Here is a 23,062-nt window from a genome sequence, read left to right on the forward strand (position 1 = left end):
TGCAGCTGCCCCTCCCGGTCATCTACTCACTTCGGCTTGGTCTTTCTTGGCTTTTGGTCCAGGTCTTTCAGCCTTGTAGCCTTGATGCACATCAATGAGGACCAGGCAGGGAGCTGCAGCAGCAGAATAGGTAAGCACAATATCGTACTATTCTTAACCCCTTCTCGGCCCTTTATTTCCTATGATTTGGGGTCTGGAATTTTATTCAGATCAAATCGAATCTGCAGTCCGATCTGAGAAAACTGCCCAAACTAGATTGTGGTAGAAATGAGCAAATTTTGCACAAACCAAACCCTTCAACATATACAGACCTAAAACTAGACCCCCCCCAAACTAAAACATTTTGTTATGGTGTGCCAATCAAAGCAGTGTGAACAATGTCCTAATTACACATCATATCACTGAGTGCTAAGCACACACTGACACCACAATTGTACACAACCCAGGAGCATGACAAAGGTTTAGTTCTTGGGTGAAATGCTGGTAATATATGGAGAATATTTCGGTCACTAGTCTTTTTTAAAGTTATTGTAATTCCACCTACTTCCCCTAGTGGGAGCTCTTACATTTTGGATGAGATTCTGGATGTTTTTCTGAATGTCATAGAAGGCGGGGCCGCCAATATCTATAAATTCGTGCACTTTTGCCTGAGTAGATCTGTAATGCTAAGACACGCAACGAGTCAACTTCACCTCAACTCAACTTCTAAATTCCTTACTCCTGGACTCTAAATTCTTTGAATTATCTGCTCATGGCCCCTCAAGGGGCGAAAACCAAATTGCAATTTCTGGCAATGGCCCTGGCCTTATCCTTCCTTTTGGTAAGAGTTTACATACTTTTAAACTTTGACTTTCCCGGTGAGAATATATATATATATATATATATAATATTTATATATTCTATATATGTATATTTTATATATATATGTATATTATATATACATAACGTCCCAATTGATGAGGGTCTAACTGCTGGGATCCCCACTGATCCCGATAACTACCGTTCTAAATGATCCCTTATGAATTGAGCAGAGGTTGATCATGTGCACTGCCGCTACATTTCGTCTTAATGGGGCCCCCGGAGGTTGCTGAACACTGCGCTCGGGTCGTCTTCGGTGCACCCATAAGAATGAATGGAACATCAGGACTCTTGATTGACCTCCACTCCATTCACACAGGACTGAAATGTAAAGTGCTGCGGAATATGTCGGCGCTATAAAAATAAAATTTATTATTATTATTATTATTATATATATATAATATATATATTTTTTTTTTATATTTTTTTTTAAATTCATTATAACTTGGTTTTGCATTCTCCCAGTACAGAAGTCAATCCGGGACATGGATCCACATTTCTATAATATTCACATCTTGGATCTGTGTTTGTATCTGATTTATATGTGAAAAAATATTGATAGCAAAACAGATAAAAACACTGAAACAAGAAAAAAAACTGATAAAAAAAATCTATTAGTACTTTATGTGAGTATTTACCAACAACCAATGGTGAAACCTGAATTTTTTTTCCCATTTGGACTAAAAAGTCCAGGGTATCTTGTTCATAGGCTGTCGAGGATATATGCGTTTTTTTAATTTTTTTTCCTCTTTTTGCAGTGACTTTTTAGCAAGTGCGTATTAGAGTCCATAAAATATAATTACGGTATTAATTTTCAGGTAATATAGAACGGTAAGAAACCTAATCCATTGATTTCAAAATGTATTCAATAATATATATATATATAATATTCTCCCTACATTACACAGAACCAAAACTGATCCAGCTGGTTAGCCACGGATCAGAAAAAAAAGTATATTTATGGTAATTGTATGGTAATTTAGGCTACAATTATTGATTATTGCCTTCTACATTATATAAATAGAAGTAAAAATGTGCTTTTATTTTAATTGCTAATTTATGCTACAATGGTTAATTATTGTTGTACACACTATATAAATAAGAGAAAAAAAAGGTGGTGATCCTACCATAAGTCAAAAGCACAAATTTAAAAAAATTAATACAAATAATTTTTTACATTTTTTTTTTTATTTTAGATTTTTATTTCAATATATTTTTTTCATAAAATTATGACGTAATAGTTTTATCATTTGCCTCATTAATTATTGATAGAAAAAGGCAGCGTCTTAAACCATGAAAATAGGTGGTATAAGGTATATGTAAGTATATGGTATAAGGGGGGATTGTTTTTGCTTTCTGTCTGTAGACAGGAGATAAATTGGTGGTGATCATACACGGAGGGCTGATGCGCATGACTGTGATACATATCTATGTTGTGCACATAGCTATAGTAGGTTCATGGGTTGAAGTCACACACAGGATCTGGAGCCCGAGGGGGCCTATAAGGTCCCTTTGGTCCATATAAGTCCAACACTATTAAAGGCATATTCCCAATTTTGGACGTTACCCCTATCCATTGAATAGGGAATAACGTCCCAATTGATGAGGGTCTAACTGCTGGGATCCCCACTGATCCCGATAACTACCGTTCTAAATGATCCCTTATGAATTGAGCAGAGGTTGATCATGTGTACTGCCGCTACATTTCGTCTTAATGGGGCCCCCGGAGGTTGCTGAACACTGCGCTCGGGTCGTCTTCGGTGCACCCATAAGAATGAATGGAACATCAGGACTCTTGATTGACCTCCACTCCATTCACACAGGACTCTCAAGAGTCCCGGTTCTAGAGATCAACGGGGGTCCAAGAGGGTGGATCTCCAGCTATTGGAAAACTTGACAATACCTCTTTGAAGACCCATAATAGTTGGGGGCTTGTTGGAGATTTTTCATTTTCAGGTGCCTTCATGCATTATTCATGAGAAGTCATGCGCTATATTAAGGTATCAGCTATGTCCCGTATGATTGGTTTGCAGTAAGGCTACTTTCACACTAGTGTTTTTTTGCGCTGCGCTGCATGCGCAGTCCAAACGCATACAAAAAACGCATCAAGCGTTTTGCATGCGTTTGCTTATTTTATGCACATGGACATGCGCACGCCAGCGTTCCCATAGACTGTAATGTGTGTTTTTTGCGCATTCCATTTGCATTTGTGCGCATGCGTTTTTTTTACACAGGTTGGGCGCACAAAAAATGCAACAGGGTGCATCCGGTGCGCATAGGCACACACTGCAAAAAAACGCATGCTCACAAAAACGCATGCAAACGCTGGATAATGCACACCCATGTTAAACATAGGGGCACATGCGCATGTATGCGCATGCGGCACAAAAAAACGCTAGAGTGAAACCAGCCTAAGCCCCATACAATATGGACACTTGATATGTCAATAGTGAAGACTTACAATGGGAAGTAATCTGCAAACGAGACTTCACGATCCTTGGCATGCCGCCGATGAATGAGCAAACAGTTATCGGGCGGCTGATTAGATCTTTCCTACCGGCCATTGAATCATCATTACCAGGAGCACTTCTCCGCCACTACACGAGGATATGCTGCCGACACCTGTCCTGCTGTACGGGGACACAATCATAGTAATGATCTCCATGCAGAATGACTGAGGCTGTAAACCGGCGCCGACCGATTAGTGTGTTCTCAACCGGCAAAAAACTGCCTGATAATTAGTGATCTCATTAAGATCTCAGAGTCTTCTGTTTTTGTTTTTTTTTTCACCGATATCCAGCTGGTATAGGCAGCCTAACGGGCAATGCTCTCTGGGAAATAATATGCGAATTAGCTCTCCATGATTTTTGCAGTAGGAGAACTCATCTGCAATGCTCCGGGATGATACAGAATGTCCATTAGTTTATAATTAGTAAGGTTGCATTGTGCGCCCACTAATTATACGGGATTTCAGGGTGAATATTTAGTGCGTCCATATGGCACCGCTCCAGGATTCCCAGAAAATGCGCAGTTTATATTTAGTATGTGGCGGCACCATCTCACCACTCCCAGGGCAGTACGCATGTGGCCGACTCCCGGTTATTATTGTAATTTATTAGATTTCTTATTAGCCGTGCATCATGCACCAAAAATTATGTAACATTACAATTGGCATGATTGCTGGGCAATTCTTGTAAATATCTGAGGCCTTATTCAAATTTTTTTTATTTGTATTATTTTTAGATATTCATTTTTGATGCAATTTTCATCCATTTTTGGTCCGTTTTCCCATCAGTTTGTTTTTCTCAAATGCAAAAAAAAAAAAAATATTCAGAACTTCAAACTGTAAAAAGAAAAATGGCAGCACCGGCATGCAACAACGATGTATCACGGTGCTACCCATTTTATTGTCACTTTGGTCTACAAATCAGATAAACAATAGACATATCTCAAATTTTTTTTTTTTTTTTCAGGGGTAGGAAGGGGCGATGGTGTAAGTTGGTGATGGTGTAAGTTGGCTGTGTACCAGCTTCATTCTTTTGGAGTTATATATTACAACATACTGGAATCTCTCCTTCCTTGCTCTAGAAGGAGAAAAATAAGCTGCGTCATTCTTTAGTACGCACTTTGATATCAAACTTCTGAAACATGCCCGATACATGTGCCTCCTTTGTACATACCTGGAGTATGGCTTTTCCAATTATTTTTTAAACTGTCCCAGTAAATTTCAGTATTCAACGCCAAACAGAAATGGGACTTACACAAATGGGCCTTTCTGGTCTGGATTGGTGAAGTCCTGGCCACAATTGGGAATGGGACTAAAGTGTCCCTAGATTGGGACCATTGATAATGTGACCGCAAACTAGAAAGAGGTGCTGAAAAGTTTGTACGCCAGGTTGTCATTAAATATATTCAGGATTTTAGGTAATTTAATTAGTAGGTAGCGATAATAAAAAAATGCAGGGGTGACAGGAGTTTTGTATACCCTGCATTTTCCTGTTGATGGTAACCTCTCGGCCTTATTTAATGTGGAACCTGATTTTCGTTGGATCATGACTCACCCTTCAAATCAAGCACAATTGCAAAATTCATTACATAACCAGCCTCCGTAAATCAGGTTATAAACTCAAGGATTATTAGATAATCTTAGATCGGGTTTTGTAATGGTGATCTTCAATGTAAGACCAATATGGCTGCAGAGAAGATAGAGTCTTTTTAAAGGGATTTTCCCATAAATGAACGTTACCCCATACTCATAGGATAGGGGGTAATTTGCTGATCACTGAGAACAGAAGTCAGTCCCATAGACACTGTATTGAGGGGTGGTCGAGAATGCACATCTCTACTCCAACCAGACGTGATCACGGGATCTAAAGCCCCTGTCCTTGGGAGAGCAAGGCATCCACCAGCAATCATTAACTTACCACCTATCCCAATATGCCGGCACAACTTGATTTTTTAATTTCTCCTAGGAGTAGGTACGAAGATTTTTAATTTTCCTTTTTTTTTTTTTTTTTGCTTTTATCTCCTCGAGTTTAGGCAAGATGTATATGTTAACCTCCTTCCCATCACGGCCTGGTGATAAAACCCCTTTTTTCCATGAGGATGGCAGACAGTGAAATATTCCCATGCGATAAGCAGCAGTTGTCATTGTTATAGATAGCTGAATTCCTGGTGACATCCTCTGCAAGGAACATTTATATTGTGTTTGTGCAAATTTTTCTTAAAATTTTTCTCATTTCTTTTGCTTTTATTTGTTTCCGTATGGCTGGTGATAGGAGGTAACATTAGGTTATCCCAGCTTTTTCCTCAAACATACAGATCATACGCCTTCAGTGATTACAGGCAACAAATGATAACGATCAGTTAATAGGTGAAAATATGGACGATAAGGTTAATGCCTTCCTCCTGAGTCCCGTGTGACAGACGGAAACCTGTGACGCCAACATGATGTAGGTAGGCTTTCATAGCCCGTCCACTTTAGAGCGCCGAAGAACAGCCTTTCCTCTATTCGCACTGTGTGTGAAGGGGGCTGGATGACTGCTCATTGTAAAGGCTAAGCCATGACCCAGCCTGAAGAAAGATGGAGGCCACATTCACACGGTCAGTATTTTACCTCAGTATTTTACCTCAGTATCTGTAAGCCAAAACCAGGAGTGGGTGATAAATACAGAAGTGGTGACGTGTTTCTATTATACTTTCCCTCTGATTGTTTCCTCTCCTGGTTATGGCTTACACATACTGAGGTAAAATACTGACCAAATACTGAATGTGTGAACATAGCCTGAAGGACATACCCCAGGAATCTGTTCCCTGCTTCAGTGCCGCCTCTCTGGTAGCCTCGCCACGGCAGAAAGCATGGCATCCCAACCACGAGACAACCGGTCCTTCAGCCAATCGGTGGCCTCAGCTGTCAGTTCATTGGTGGTCATGATGCCACCACTTCTGGTCTCCAAGTGTGACTTCTTTGTTTCTTTCTCTAGGCTGCTTTACTGTCCAGGTTTATTTTTTACTCGAGAACCCCTTTAAGTACATTTCTAGATAACTTAGTGCTACGTGTTACAGAACCACTCAGCACCCAGAATATATTGTGCAGTTATATGTATATATAATAGGTTCTATGTGAGATGCATGTCCCTAATGCATCAGCTCACAGGCTGCGCCCCTGGGCAGAGGGGACACGATATTCTCCTTTTGTCCGCCCTCCCCCCACCTTTGTAATTCCCACAGTAAACATCCGCAGGCTCCGGCCACCTGCTGCTTTTGTAATGCATGTCAGGCCTGCCGCTTTTCTATTGGCCTGCCCTCTGTATCTGTGTGATATATTCTGTGTCCTGTGAGTAAAGTGTTGTCAGACTGGAAATACATGGAGAAGCAGTGATCTTTTATATGCGCCCATGTAACCAAGGAATTCCAGCCAGCGTCATTCATTCAGACTCCAGCCAACGCAGAGCGGAGCTCCGAAAACACGGGGTGGTAGTGAAAGAGGTACCCCAGCTTGGTAGACCCCGTTACACTTAGTAAAGGAGGGCAATACATTTGTTCAGCTGTGAACTTTTACTTCCCAGGCGCAAAGCTTAGGAATGCAGTTTTACGACTTCTGGTCTCGATTACGTAACAAGCGTGTCTTCTCCCTGGTATTTGTTTTTCGCACAATGGAAAAAATACACAGTCAGATACGGCTTTAAGAAGAGAGAAACTGTAGAAAAAGGGTTTTAATTAGAGGTGAGCAAAAATATTCGCCCTAGTCTGGTGACCACTTTGGCACTCCATGCCAGCCCGACCAAGGGATTGCGATTGCCTTTGGTTGGCACTCTATTGCTGACAACCTAGGTGCCCCCTGTGATTACAGCCCCCCGGAACGTCTTGATATCATGATGTATTTCGCACCATGATGTTGCAGAAGCCTAGTGATTACAATACAGCCAGGATGCCGGCATTTGAATGCCTGTCGAGGGGGGTTCACACTGTCTTGGTTTGGCCACCACAGAGTATCCAAGTGGAGACCAGACCAGGGTCCTACAAATCTTTTTGATCATCTCTAGTTTTGGAATATTATGAACAGTCAGGGACTTTCTTGCTATATCTCTGTAAGAATAGGGTAATCCGAGAGAATATGGTCCATTATGCTAATCACATTCTGATCAGACTTTGATCAGAGTTGGATCAGAGTGTGATCACAGTGTGATCCGATGAGGAAAAGAAGGAAAAAAAGTCTCCATCTTCTCCATTCTATCAGTCAGCGGAAATAGAACTGCACTCAGATGCCATACGAGTACGGTTCAATGTTTTCCACAGACTCATTGACTTGCATGGCAGACTGAGATGCAGATATCTGCTCAATCTTGGACATAATAATAATCTTTATTTATATAGCGCCAACATATTCCACAGTGCTTTACAGTTTAACAGTTCCAAAACACAAGTCATAAGTAGCAATGTTAACAGTACAATAACTAAAGCAAAATAAGACTACCCTGCTCGTGATAGCTTACAATCTACAATGAGGTGGGGGAGTTACAAAGTACAGGTGTGTATTTACAATGATGGTCCAGCCATCTTGAGGGATTGAAGGATAGAGGGAGATAGTGAGTGGGCTACACACGCACACTTAGACATAGAATGACTTTGATTAGTGAACGTGATAGGCCACTCTGAACAAATGTGTTTTGAAGGAGCGCCTGAAACTATGCAAATTGTGGATAGCCCTAATTTCTTAGGGTAGAGCATTCCAGAGGATAGGAGCAGCGCGGGAGAAGTCTTGGAGTGGGAGGTGTGGATTAGTGCAGAGGTTAGTCGAAAGTCATTTGCAGAGCGCAGCGGTCGGTTAGGCCGATAGACAGAAATGAGGGAGGAGATGTAGGGGGGTGCTGCACTGTGGAGAGCTTTGTGGGTGAGAACAAGTACTTTGAATTGGATCCTATAATGAATGGGCAGCCAATGTAAGGACTGGCGAAGAGCAGATGCGCCCGAGTACCGATTAGCCAGATAGATGACCCTGTCATGCAGCCATTTATTTTGTTTTTCATTGAATTGGCTAGAAGAAAAAATCAGACATGTGCAAGGCCTCATAGAATAACATTGCTCCACGTTTCATCCAGTGTTTTGCCGGATTGCATAACACAGTTATCTGCACGAGCCCTAACCAGGAATATAAAAAATAATTGTTTATTGTCATTGATCCTTGGCTTAAAAGGTTTTTCTAAGTAATCCACTCTCTATAGGATAGCTGGGGATTCAACTGCTCAATACCGTGCATTCTTGTACTTGGCTCCATTCACTGTCTATGGGACTGTCGGAAATAGCAGTCCCGTAGACAATTAATGGAGCGAAGATCGAGAATGAGCTCCTCCACTCCATTCAGCAAATGGCTCTGCAGAGGGCCATTCTCAGGATTGCCGGGAGTACCAAAGGTCCTGTGAATATAGGATGTTTAATGCTGGGCAAAGCCCTTTAAGCTAGGCATACTAGTTAAATCAGACAGTACTACCAGTGTGTGGGAATAAATAGTCATGAGTGTTACCAGCTTACATACTGATGTACTATAAATACTACAGGCAATGCATAGCTTTCCTTCTGCTAGTGGACAGATTCTGCCTGACGCGATGTCACATCAGTGCAGCTCCCTCCTCCCTCTCACAGCTCTGATTCATTTTTTTGGTGGGTAACTGAGGAGATTTCAGAACATTAGCAGAAACTTATTAATAGATAAAGGGGAAATACAGGTTTTTATCCTATAATAACATATACTCCAATATGTAATAAGTTAGTTTCTAATTCAATATATGCTGAATGTGAAAACCTAACGCTGATACGTCTCTCCTGCAGGGTCTGGCCTACACATTCCCCATATCTGGAAGAACTGACTTTGATCCTGATGAAATGTACTACATGAATGGAAACATTCGGTGTCTGAGATGTTCTCCAGGTAATTTCAACTTCTGTTTAAAATATATAATGCCAAATATAATGTTGTAACTTATAAAATCCAGGAGAATTGTATTATAAAGCATCCAGGTCTAGGCCAGCAAGGATGTTAATGTCAATATCCCTGGTGGTCTTGAGTCATTTAGATTAATGTCAGAAACCCTTGTAGGGTTGTTGGCAATGGAGGGGTTAATGTTCGGACTCACACTATTCTAGGGTTGGGGGGGGGTTTCATTTTAGCATCCATGGTGGTCTATGGCGGTAAAGGGTTTAGGATAGTATACCTGGTGGGCTGGAGCAGTAAAACTGGTAATGTTAGCATTTACAGGTTTATTTTAGGATCCCCAGTGTTCTAGGGCACTAAATTGGTACAGATTGTATACCTGGTGGTCTGGAGCAGTAAATATTGGTAATGTCAGTCCCCTGGTCGGAGAATGGCATTTTTTATGAATCCTGGTGGTCTAGGGAAAGGGTAAAAAAATTTATAAATAAAGTAAATTAATAATGAAAATGAGTCTTCTGCCGCTGCCTGCCCTCCTGGATATAACAGGTGGTCATGCGACACTAGTGCATTATGAATGCAACATCTTGCGTGGACCTGCAGGTACACGGGACTAAGATTGCAGCAAGCAGAGCCAAAGAAAGGAGAAGTGCATGAATGGTGAAATACTAACGGCTGGATTTATTTTTTGTTCTATTTCCAAGAAGCCTGGAAAACCCCGGATGTTTTGGTCATTAGTGTTACAATTACCTGCAAAGTGAATTAAAATAAGCCACAAATATAAGATCACTGCGAAAACGGTTGTAGATTTTGGCCTTGTGGACTCAATAGAGCTGCTACCGAGTCGCTGCACCCCCAAAGTACCCCATAGGCTGCCAAGTGGTGCCTCTAGGAGAGAACATCTCCGTAGTACGAAATTAGATGGAGGCAGCCTCCATTTTTTTTAATATGGGAGAAAAAAGGTTGAACCGAAGTCTGTCAGCACAAAATGACTGTTCAAACCAAACGCAAGCGCTCGGTGCACCTTTGGTGTGGCCAAACAGATCGGTGCACCTTCCTCCCTACTTCATTAATATCTATCTCTGCCCATCTTTGTAAAACCAAAGCTGTCAGTCAAAGAAAAGGGGGGCAGAGATGACTGCAAAACTGGCACTGAACTGATTGGGAATGCCAAGGGTGCACCAAACAGCCGTGCTTGGTTTGAACAGTCACTTTGTGCTAACAGACTACCTTTAACGTGAAGCTTTTGGGTTTCTGTGCAAGATCTATCGTAAACTCCCTGCCCCCACTTTTTACTCCTCGGCAGGCAGCTGCTACCTCTGCATCCCCTACAGATATGCCCCTGTCTATAGGTTGTGAGTGATGTTACAGAAGAGCTGCAATACCTGACGCAACCTAAGAGACGGGTGGGGCGCTGTTTACAGAAGAAAGTAGGCAAGTTTTTTCTAATTCCGTAGAAGCCCTTAAAGAAAAGTATGGAAGTCTATTCAGAGCTAGAACGGCAGGGGAACTTTCTTGTCTTGACGCATTGCCTTCCCTTAGCATATGAATAACTGGAGCCCCTATAGGATCTATCCGCACTGAGATCACCTGGAAGACCCCAGGATTAGCTGGTGAAATGCCATATTTCGCACTCACCCCTCCCCAGTGCCTTGTGATCTGTGAGGACACTGCCTCTTTATCAGGGGAATTTGGACTATAGACTGGAAGGACGGGAATTTCCTGATCTAGTTCATCCGGTTTTTGGAGTAGGATCTAATGAAAAGAGTTTCTGCTGCAAAACCTGCTAAATATAGAATATATGAGGGATACACATTCTGGGGGCGATTCATTAAGGGGTTTTCTCCAGAAAACTGTCATAAAACACTATAAAAGTCGCAAACGTTTTGAGACTTTTGGCATTTTCATGTCAGTTGGAAGCAGCGCCACCAAAATGCGAGGAGCTGAAGACTGGAGAAACCATTGCCGGATTGAGCGTGGCTATGCCCACTTATCAAATTCAGCAAAAATGGCAGAGGTTCTTACGACAGAAGTGTTTCTCCAGTCCCCGACTAGAGTAGCATTTCTGCCGAGACGCACAGGGGCAGATACAGATCTCATAGACCAAACTGGTAGTTGTTGTGTGCCACCTTTAGGCCCCATACACCTTAGATGAAAGTTGGACAAACATCTAATGTGCATGGGGGGGGGGCACTGACTTCATGTGTCGGAAGAGAAGGATCCGGTTGTTGGAATTTCAACATTTGATCTGCACACAGGTAACCAAGTGCCAGATCATGGAGAAGTCAGGAGCACTTGGCCGATCGTTCCTGTGTATGGGGTAATCCGGGGAGGTAGCTGTCATTCAACTGACAGATATCTATTCAGTAGGGTTGGCTTTAGGGTCTGTAAACCAGAGCCATGGAGAGCTCTGTGTACCACAATATGGGTCTGTGTAGCTTTTGAAGGAATAATACTGGCCTATTTTGGGCATCTTCTTGGTTCTCCTTCTGGCAATCTGGTATGATGGCATCATCAAGATGCCTCGCGGCAACTCAACATTGCAACATGTCCCCAAGTCATATCATGCCGTTATGTGACAAATCCTGGGGAAATTACGTGATAATCAGGATGGGTACATTGATTTATCCATGGGCAGCCATCAGGACGCTACATATGGTACTGCCATCTGAGATACGGGCAAATAGAGGGGCAACAAAGCTGTACTAATCTAAGTCTAAGCTCCCCTTGGTGGTGGCTTCTGGCAGGCAAAGTTTTAGAATTTAGTCTCTGTCTGTTATATAATTTGGACATCTGACAATGATATTTGGGTGGGTGGGTGTGGATGCGAGAACCCCACCAGTCACTAGAATGAAGGTGAAGAACTATCAGCTAGGACCGGCCGCCTTAAGACGATTGGTTCTAAATCAGAACCCAAGTCATTCATTTTCAGTTGGTATGGCAACAAGTGTTATGCGAGAACACATCACGCCACTCTACCAGGGTGCGGCTCTGTACAGCAGAGCGGTGACGTTGGAAAGGTTTTCAGGGAGGCAAGGAGCCACATTGATCACATAGTTTCCTGTTATCACATTCCAGTTCTAAGAACATTTCCCTTAGGATAAAGCCTTTAACTTTACAACATCCTTCTGTATCCGTCTCAATGCATTAACCAGTTCAGGACCAGGCCAATTACCTTCCTTCCTGACCAGGCACAATTTTGTTTATTTTTTTTTCGCAACTTCGGTTTAAAGAGCTGTAAACATTTTTGTCATTCGGCTATTGATATAATTTCAGCATCTTGTTTTCTTGGGGCCTAATTTTTATGTTTATTTTATATTCTCTTTTTTATATTTTTGTTGATATCAGTGGTAAAATAAAGGAAATACGTGTCCATTGCTCACATTTTTTAGGACCACTAAAATACATTTAAAATTTTGCTCCCACTTCTGTAACAAATATCTATATTATCAGATACATTTTACTTTGGGTGGGACAAGTAACAACTATGTGGATTGGCAGCGGCTGGTTTTTATTTTCTGCTTTTTAGTTATTTTTTTTAAATAACATTTCAACATTGAACTACTTTTTTTTTCATCTGATTTCCTTTGTAACTGAGGCTGGTAGATTAGCCCCAGTTACAAAAACTCACCCTTCTGGCTGTATAGCAAAGCTGACTGGGTCTCCGAGGAGCCAACACCTCCTACTTCCTCCCTGCACCCAGTGATCACATGATCACTGGGTCCAGAGAAGGAGGCACTGACAGTGCTTCCTATTACTCTATACAGAGCGCTTGTTCAAGATCACGAAGGAAGAGGCCCAAGGTTGGGGCTTTGCAATAGAGTTGAGGGGAGAGGCTCCTGCTGCAGTCAGTTATCTTTCAGTCATACACAGGACTGTGAGGAGGAAGAGAGGTGGATATGACTGAGCTCTTATTATTTGGAAAATGAGACAAAATATAATAGAAAATAAGGGAAAATTACTAGGACATGACATTTTGCATTAGTGAACTTGTTTATATCGATGAGTACCAAAATATCCAATTTGATAGGGTTAATAACTCTTATAATCTTTTGTTTCTTTTGTAGGTTTTTATGTATTGACTCACTGTACCAGCCCGGACTCTCTGGGTATTTGTGCACCTTGTTATCCTGGACATACATTCAGCGAGCACCTGACTGGTCTTACGTCCTGCCTTCCTTGTAAAGTGTGCCGTGCAGGTGAGCTACTTCTCTCCAGTAGTTCCTTTGATATGTAGAGATATATATTTTCTCTTTTTTTGTGGTGAGGTCAATGAGTCCTCGTCTTTTAATGAAGTGGGGTAGCATGCTAAACATGTGAACCTCTTCTTCATCTATGAATTAACTACCTTTTAAAAACCCCTGAGCTCCCCTGAATCTGTTGCTCTTTTCCGTTTTGTGCTGTGTTACCCCATTGCAGAAATATTCACATTTGTTGAATCTGGAGTGCACTATGTGAAATCTCTGCTTTGCAGAACAACTGGGCCTTTCTTCAGTCTTCTCTGGCTGCATGTGTTTTCAACCCTCCCTCCCAGCCGCTTCCAATCACATTACTTCTGGGAGAGAGGAGTGAAAGCACATGCCTCCCAAAGAAGATTGAAGAAAGGACCAGTTAGTTTGTAATCAGAGATTTCACATAGCGTGCTACAAAAGCAACAAATGTGAATATCTCTGTAATGGAGTGACGTAGTGCAAAACAGAAAAGATCTGCAGAATCAGGGGAGCTCAGGAATTTTTAAAAGAACTCAATACTTTTAGAAAATTACTGGTCCTTTTTAAGGGCAGCTCTCTTGTGGGGATTTCAGCAGTCCACCTTCTCGGAGATGTGCAGGACATAGGCTCTTTGTTCAAGGACATACTGTACCAACAAGAAAATCACTGAGCTGTGGCGTATTCATTAACTAAGCCATATTCACTTGCTAGAACTTTCTGGTAGGAAGCGTATGCAGGAAGCAAGGGATTTTCCAGACTAACTACTGAGATAATGTAAAAGTGCATTGTCAGAGTGACAAACAGTTATGAAGAACAGTACGATTCTATGCATATATCCAACATTAATAATAATGACATACTTGTTTCTATTGTTTACGATGATAAGCGAAGAAGATCTAGTTTAAGCGAGGCTTTCCTTGACCAAGGCTAAAGATTAACATTGCTGTCCTAACCGTGGTCAAGAAAGAGTGGCTTGTTTGCACCCCTCCCGAACACACCCCGCACTCTTAACAATGCCAGCCAGCCTCCTTCTGGTCATTCCTAATCACTGTTGTCACTTACAGATCAAAGCGAGGAGTCTCCATGCACGATCACAAAGAACACCGTGTGCCAGTGCAAGGAAGGAACTTTCTGCCCTCCTGATGATTCCTGTGAGATCTGCCAAAAATGCACAACCAGGTGAGGGCTCAGCATGGCACGTGGGCCGCTTATCCGCATGCACTAAACACAAAGAGAATATTGGTGGATATTTAGCTTTATAGTAGAATGCTAGGTGACACTCGTGACATTATCACTCCCTTTTTGGGAGACACTTGTCTAATTTCCAAAGATAAGGCCTCATTCAGACGTCTGTTTTTCTCACATACAAGAAAAACGGACAGATTATTTTGCTCAGAATATGGTCCGAGGGTCCTGTTTTTCTCATACGTGAAGAAAAAAAACTTTCCACCATCTCATATGTCTGCACTCAGATGTTATGTCATCCATGTGCAGCCCGATTTTTTTTTTTTTTTCATAGACCCACAGACTTACATTGCCAATTTTGATTCGACCCTCAGATCAAAATCAAACATTTCTCCCTGGTTTTCCGAAGACTGCTCAATCTGAAAAATCAAGGACATGTGCATGGTCCCATACACTATCACAGGTATGAGTGCTACCGGTGATAAACATGGATAGCATTCGTAGGCGAAAAGCAGACGTCTGAATGGTGCCTAAGGAGCATGAATACTCCATCTTATGGCATATGATTCCTCTCTGATATTTCATAGTTCCAAACATCTGCCATCACAAGAAAGTTGGGAGCCCCCACATACCATGTGACCATCAGTGATCCCACAGTAATTGGGTAATGGTGGATTTGGATGACTGTAATCTACAGTAAAATATATTCAAATTGTTTTCAAGCTGAACTATGAACTTATAATAGGTATGTGCTCATCCTGATCTAGTGTTTTCTTTGTCCTTCAGTTGTCCACCAAATGAGGTGAAACAGGCACCCTGTAATTCCACAACGGACATACAATGTGCACCTCCAGAATCCGGCAGCAATCTAAGTAAGCTCCTCCTTATTGTCTTCTAGTAATGATATTTGTCTTCCTCTTGCTGAAGTTCAATAAAAATGTGTACAACGAGCTGTAACTACAAAATTGTCTCCGCAACAAAAGATATAAAACAAGACCCAGACGTATTTGGATGTAACTCTGTCCAGACTATGAATGAGGCTCCCTCTCTCCCTCTCGGAGCAGGAACTCTCACAGCATCTAAAGCACCAACCAGTGGCTTCACTACATTGAGCCATTCCTCCGCATAGAGCCAAACCCTTATATCCATGCCATTTTTAGTCTATATGAAAGGCTCTGTGTCCAGACTATGAACGAGGCAGCTCCCTCTCTCCCTCTCGGAGCAGGAACTCTCACAGCATCTAAAGCATCAACCAGTAGCTGAACTACATTGAGCCATTCCTCCGCATAGAGCCAAACCCTTATATCCATGCCACTTATAGTCTATATGAAAGGCTCTGTGTCCAGACTATGAACGAGGCAGCTCCCTCTCTCCCTCTCGGAGCAGGAACTCTCACAGCATCTAAAGCACCAACCAGTGGCTTCACTACATTGAGCCATTCCTCCGCATAGAGCCAAACCCTTATATCCATGCCATTTTTAGTCTATATGAAAGGCTCTGTGTCCAGTCTATGAATGAGGCAGCTCCCTCTCTCCCTCTCGGAGCAGGAACTCTCACAGCATCCAAAGCACCAACCAGTAGCTGCACTACATTGAGCTATTCCTCCGCATGTAGCCAAACCCTTATATCCGTGCCACTTTTAGTCTATATGAATAGCTCTGTGTCCAGACTATGAACGAGGCAGCTCCCTCTCTCCCTCTCGGAGCAGGAACTCTCACAGCATCTAAAGCACCAACCAGTAGCTGAACTACATTGAGCCATTCCTCCGCATGTAGCCAAACCCTTATATCCGTGCCACTTTTAGTCTATATGAAAGGCTCTGTGTCCAGTCTATGAATGAGGCAGCTCCCTCTCTCCCTCTCGGAGCAGGAACTCTCACAGCATCCAAAGCACCAACCAGTAGCTGCACTACATTGAGCTATTCCTCCGCATGTAGCCAAACCCTTATATCCGTGCCACTTTTAGTCTATATGAATAGCTCTGTATCCAGACTATGAACGAGGCAGCTCCCTCTCTCCCTCTCAGAGCAGGAACTCTCACAGCATCTAAAGCATCAACCAGTAGCTGAACTACATTGAGCCATTCCTCCGCATGTAGCCAAACCCTTATATCCGTGCCACTTTTACTCTATATGAATAGCTCTGTGTCCAGACTATGAACGAGGCAGCTCCTCCTCTCCCTCCCCTAGCAGGAGGTTGCACAGTATCAGCAGCTTAAATCAGCAGCTACATATAGGTGAAGGCTTATAGCTCCAGTTCGTTTTCCACCTGACATACGTGATATCGAATTTTGATATTCTTTTTCAGTCGCCATCCTGGTGCCTTCATTGGTAATTCTCTTCCTCTTGTTGGCTGGTGGCGGTGTCTGGTTCTTCTGGATTAGGAAGTCCATTGAAGGTAAGTGTACTTTCAAACCTCTGTGGTATGAAATAGTGTAATCCATTGGACTACAGCCTGCAGCATTCCTGCTGTTAATAAACTACAATCCTCGGCATTGCCTGCCAGTCATGGAGTCATAGTTCGACAGGTTGCAGATGTGTCCTGGACTAAATAGAGCATAATATGTACCTATAAAATAGAATTCGGCACTTCAATCCATTAGATTAGGTTCCTTCAACCCTCCATCCCATCCCTCACCAACCAACATAGGATCCCCTTTACCATCTCTGACTCATTCCTGAATAAAAGATTTGAAACTTAAATTTAATTAAATTGGACACAGCAGCCATTTTATTAACAAACATATATTACAATATTAGGTCAATTTCAGAAATTCGGGAAACACGACCCATGTAAGGACCACAATGCACGGTCTGACCTCGGGAATCCGATCCTGCACTCAACAGCCTCATATTATGTTTATGATGCTGTCAGAATTTGATCAGGAGACCCCAAACAGGTCCGCGTATTATGCTCCGTGGTTCACAAAGTAGGAGGTAATTGGAAATCCGAAGGTCAGCCGTACAAATAATGCCAATACTCTTTATTTTCCACCATTTTTACTCTTTGGCTCAGGAATATCACACTGGACCGCACGTGGCTAAACTTTCCAACCTGCTTCTAATGGCAGTACCTCATAAGAGCTGCAAATTTCGTCCTACCAAAAAAAATTTCTCCGTAAATTGTGGGGGTCATACCCATGATCAGTCCCCCCACCAACAATTACCCCTGTCTACCTATAGCCATCGTGACACAGCAGAAATAAGCCACCCCACTCCCACGCCTACATTAGAAAGTGAAATCTGTGTACATTAAACTGTACCGGAACTTCACGAAACATCAATATTATATTATATTTTGTGTCATTTGTACATAAATACCAACTAATTTTGACTTTTTTTAAAAAAAAAATTTCAGGATCAAGATGGATCCCAAAGGTAAGTGCAAATGCCTCGCTGCTGCTGCTGCTACATGCATCATGTATTCTTCTGCCACATGTTTTTATACAAATAGTGTTCTTTGCATTTACATAGGACAAACTAGGCAGATAAACCAGCACGTTCAGCATCTTCTCTTATCCCTTTTACTCAAAAAATTCCAAGAAAGCAAATCAATGCTAAACAAAAGTTATAATACATTTTGTCACTAATTATGCTCTCCAGATTTTTTTCTGCAGTTTCTAATTTTGGTTTATAAATCTCCCTTAAGGCTGCGTTCACACGTAGCATTTTGTTTTGCATTTTCAAGGCGTTTTTAAACGCGCGATTTTGCCACAAAAACGCAAAAAAAAGCATCCCATGCAATCCTATGGGATTCCGCAATGCTGTGCTAATGCTGCGGAAAAATACGCAGCATGCTCATTAATTTTGCGGAATCGCGGGAAAATCTCGAAAATCCGCACACATAGGAATGGATTGTTCTGCTTACTTTCCGCATGCCCACCGTGCGAAAAGTAAGCAGAACATTTGCGTATGGTACCCACAGTCCGGAGGAAAGGCGATTTTCCTCCAGGCTCTGGGCACCATATCCCTGTAAAATAGAATTAAAATTAAAAAATCGTCATATTCTCACCTTCCGGCGTCCCCCCGCAGCGTCCCCAGGCTTCAGCAATGCTCCCGGCAGCTCCCGTTCCCAGCGATGCATTGCGACAATCACCTTTGATGACGTCGCGGTCTCGCGACACCGTAGCGGTCTCGCAAGACCACGACGTCATCGAAGGTCATTGTCGCAAGGCATCGCTGGGAACGGAACCTGCCGGGAGCATCGTGATGATCGGGAAGGCTGCGCGGGACGCCGGAAGGTGAGAAAAACACGATTTTTAATTTTTTTAAATATTTTTAACATTAGATCTTCTTACTACTGATGCTGCATAGGCAGTCTCAATAGTAAAAAGTTGGTCACACTCGTCAAACACTATGTTTGACGAGTGTGACCAACCTGTCAATCGGTTCTCCAAGCGATGCTACAGATCGCTTGGAAAACGCTAGCATTCCGCAAGCTAATTACGCTTGCAAATCGCTAGTTTTTCTGCGGGAAATAGGCGGGAATTAAAATGCGGTTTTCTCGCATATTTCCCGCGGAATGGAATTCCGGAAAGTGCGCACATAGCCTTAATGTGCTGTATGTCTTACCCCGTCCTGTCCTCTCTCTTCTTACTTTATAAGCCATATATTGCTTATTTTAGTTGATCATATACAGCATTTATTTCCAGCACGTAGATACTGTATAAGCTCCGACATGTTTGTGTACACTGACTGAGACATGAAAACTATATTTAACTGGCAGATATTAACTGTGTCTTTAAAATGTGATGAGGCTTCAACTGAGGACACAGAGACACCTTTCCTATCACCGACGCTTCGCCTGAAGGAAACCATCATAGAAAATGAAAGAAATGAAGGTAGGCTGAAAATGAAAACTGTGCTTGCATATCAAACCTTCTTCCTAAATTTCAAATCTCTCCTATAGTTTTAGTTTAATCCAGTCCTACAAATGTGTATATGTACTATTAGGCCCTAATCACAGTCTTTAATTGCAACTGGAAGGGCAGATCTAACCTGAAACATCCAATCCAGCAGTTCTACCTTGAAAGGACAATCCCTACAAACAAATCAGCAGTTTTACCTTGAAAGGACAATCCCTACAAACAATCCAGCAGTTTAACCTTGAAAGGACAATCCCTGCAAACAATCCAGCAGTTTTACATTGAAAGGACAATCCTTGCAAACAATCCAACAGTGTTAATTAGAAATTACAGTCCCTACAAATAATCCAGCAGTTTTACCTTGAAAAGACAATCCCTACAAACAATCCAGCAGTTTTACCTTAAAAGGACAATCCGTACATTTTAGCTTGGTTTCTTGACTACAGGCTGATCACTGTACCCTATTGGAACCCCAGTGATCATCTGTAATCTGTGGAAAACACAGGCAGTAAGTGCTTGATTACCCTGTAGCGCCACCAGAGGGGAAACTACGCATTACGCAGTGTCCATTCAATTTAATACCTTGTCTGGGTAAGTCAGGACAGGACAGGTCCTCGAGAGTGAGAGAAGCTCTTTGTTATGTTCTCCGCTCTGGTCAAGAAATGAGGGTCTGGAATAGAAGACCACCTTCTATTAATTTAAAGATCCATTATAGGGTGCACAAAAACTAGTTTCCTAAACTGGAAAATCCCTTTAAGAGGTTAGTGGGGGTCCGATTTTATAATCTCAGGTCAAAAGGCTCCACCGGTGAGTAGGATTTCTCACTAGTGGGACTTACATAGATGTACTGTACTCTGGGCAGGAGTCCCTGGCAGTAAAGCTGGCCATAGACATTGGATGGTTGCCGATCGTTCAGCCAATAGCTATCTCAGCCAACTCTCCCATACACAACTGACAAGTCAGACGGCGGCTAATCTGATAGAGAACAGTGCGATTGGCAGTCCAAAATAGGACATGTGCAATTGACGTCTCACCTGACCATCAGCCGTCAGGTGCCCCCATACACATTAGACCGTCTGCCAAACCCACCAATATCAGCAGGCTTGGCCAACATTAGTCTACTGTGTATATATTTTTGAAATTTGTCTCATCTGCCCAAAAACTGATCTGACGTGCGAAAAAATTTGCTTACCAAACCCAAGAATCGCAACAAGTAAAGGCCATCTGCGAGACAGGTCCAGAATCGAAAGGTTTTATTTTAGGACAATCCTAAGAGACTCTTTCTACGCAACACAGGATCCACCAATAGGGAATGTCACAGTTCCCCTTCCTTCATAATGACCTTTGGACACGCTCATTAGATGCTTCAATGTAAAAGATAGGGACTGACCATTGTGGCTAATGTTCATGTGAAGTCCCTCTAATGCACAGACTTGCTCTGGTAAAACTATGTATGCAAACCATTGTGCTGATATCAGTGTGTGATTAAAGCCGCCATCTCACAACACGTTTTCTTTTTATCTTTACAGCCATTAACAGCGTTTTACAAACTTTTGTGGATCTGGTTCCCGCAAATAAATTTGATAGATTTGTTCGAGAACTGGGACTTTCTAGTAATGACATTGAAAACATAAAAGACGACAACAGAGGCACAGAAAACCAGCGTTACGCCATGCTGTCACACCTGCACCAGGATAACAAGTTTGACGTGAACATTGGGTTGAGGAAACTGGACTCCATTAAATTGAGGAAAGTGGCGCAAGACATAACTGCCAAACTGATTGAGGATGGACGGTTCGAGAGGTCGACCTAAAAAGACCATACACTTTAGGTAGTTGTTGGTCGATCATTCAGCTAGCAGCTATCCTGCCGATCTCTACCATACAAAGGAGCACTCCGCCGGCTGGCTGAGCGCTCATATGTTCTCTATGAGATAGCACCTGTCTGACATCTCTGGTGGCAAATTATCTCATGGAGAACAAAAGGATCGGGAGTTCCAAATCGATCCTTATCTCTAGGGCCCTCACACACATTAGACTGTCATCAGCACGTGCTAAAATCAGGCGGTTGGGCTGATGTTAGTCTAATGTGTATAGGGGCTTTAGAGTCAAATCTTATTTATTTTATTTTTGTAAAAAAAAAAAAAAAACTGCTAAAGTCATTAAAAAATAAATAAAAACTAAAAACTACACAAAAAAATAAATAAATAAACCATTCATCAAAACCCAAGTTTATGAGCTATATAATTTGTTATTGATCTGTGGGAATGTATTAGTGTAACTTAAACTCACCGTCCACTGCACAACTGACCAAGAAACTGACTGTATAACCAAAAATATCAACATTTTTCAACATGCTGTAAAGTGTAAGGGACAAAAAATGGCAATATACGTGCAGATGGGGGGCTCTTGACCTCAAGTATGCGCTTTGCATACATGCTGTCACATGCCAACTAGACATGCGAGGCCTTGCTCAATGCAAGTCTATTGAGCAAGGCTGTATAATATACGAAGCCAAAAACCCCTTGAACATCATATGGCGTAATGGGGAAGGGGAACACCCAACCACCGACGCCAGTGTGCATGAGCTCAAAAAATCAATTGAAAAAAGGAGAAAACTCAGAGCATGCAGTAAAAAGATATCAAATTTTATTAGAGTAAAGTACTACAATAGACATATATAACAATGTGCTGATGAGGACAAAAACAGACAATATCCACCCAAAGTGCCCTAAACCTCCATGCAGATGGAAAGCACAGCCCCAGACCATGTCCCCGAAGGAATCATAAGACCCCAATATAGAATAAGAAAAACGCCCAAGCGCAGTGACCTGGATATGGACATCATGAAATTAGCAAAAGTAAAGGGCGTCAGTGTGGTGAAAGAAGCTGCCACAATGTGCAGCAAAAAAATGGGGAAAGGAGACCTCAGAGGCACTTACCGGGGCAAGGAGGAGAAGGGGAACCGGGCTGTAGCACCCCCGACGCGCGTTTCGCGGCGTCTCAGGCCGCTTTCTTAAGAGGGAATGTGGCTGGAAGTATGCAAATCACATGACCGCGCTGTCCCGGCCCTTGAGAATTCTGATGGCATGCACTGTGCATTGTAAGGATTCACAAGGCCAGACAACCCCTATAAGCTTTATTTTATTTTATGAGATCTTTTTAAAAGCTAACTCCAATGACAATTTTTGGCGGGTTGACAAAGCGGCGGCTTAGCCACATCCTCTTCTGACCATGCCACACTCATTTTGGAGAAGATGACCAGGACTTCCATGTGAACATAAGCTAAGAAGACAAGTAATGGGCCCTCTAGAGAGATCCTCTTTGTAGTCACTCTCACGGAGTGGGTAGTAACTCTTTGCAGTGACTCTTCTATATGGATGATAGAGCTAAGGGGACGTCGATAAGGCTAGGGTCACATGGATGTATTTTCTCTCATAAGAGAAAATGGGTCAGATTATGCTGATTACATTTTGATCAGACTGTGATCGGAGTGTGCTCTGATTTTCTCAGAAGAG

At 42.3% G+C, this 23,062-nt stretch overlaps 1 protein-coding gene across 1 annotated transcript; it reads left to right on the forward strand.

Annotated features, from left to right (window-relative positions):
- Window positions 1–665: 665 nt before the first annotated feature.
- Window positions 666–21,769, forward strand: LOC141100411 (tumor necrosis factor receptor superfamily member 10A-like). The gene is made up of 9 exons (XM_073588899.1): window positions 666–820; window positions 9,187–9,286; window positions 13,354–13,485; window positions 14,562–14,676; window positions 15,469–15,554; window positions 16,989–17,078; window positions 18,039–18,058; window positions 19,407–19,521; window positions 21,075–21,769. Exons 1-9 carry the CDS (start codon window positions 752–754, stop codon window positions 21,356–21,358), a joined length of 1,011 nt encoding a protein of 336 aa, XP_073445000.1. The 5' UTR covers window positions 666–751; the 3' UTR covers window positions 21,359–21,769.
- The last annotated feature ends 1,293 nt before the right edge of the window (window positions 21,770–23,062 follow it).

The sequence above is a fragment of the Dendrobates tinctorius genome, unplaced genomic scaffold (genome assembly GCF_039654945.1).
Source record: "Dendrobates tinctorius isolate UK_male_01 unplaced genomic scaffold, ASM3965494v1 ptg000104l, whole genome shotgun sequence".
In the NCBI taxonomy this organism is placed as follows: domain Eukaryota; kingdom Metazoa; phylum Chordata; class Amphibia; order Anura; family Dendrobatidae; genus Dendrobates; species Dendrobates tinctorius.

Bases quoted from the DNA above. Each gene is read 5' to 3' on its own strand.
- LOC141100411 (XM_073588899.1), top strand. From the start codon at position 752: ATGGCCCCTCAAGGGGCGAAAACCAAATTGCAATTTCTGGCAATGGCC. The intron at 14,677-15,468 runs GTGAGGGCTCAG...TTTGTCCTTCAG, and splicing joins TGCCAAAAATGCACAACCAG to TTGTCCACCAAATGAGGTGA. The intron at 15,555-16,988 runs GTAAGCTCCTCC...ATTCTTTTTCAG, and splicing joins AGAATCCGGCAGCAATCTAA to TCGCCATCCTGGTGCCTTCA.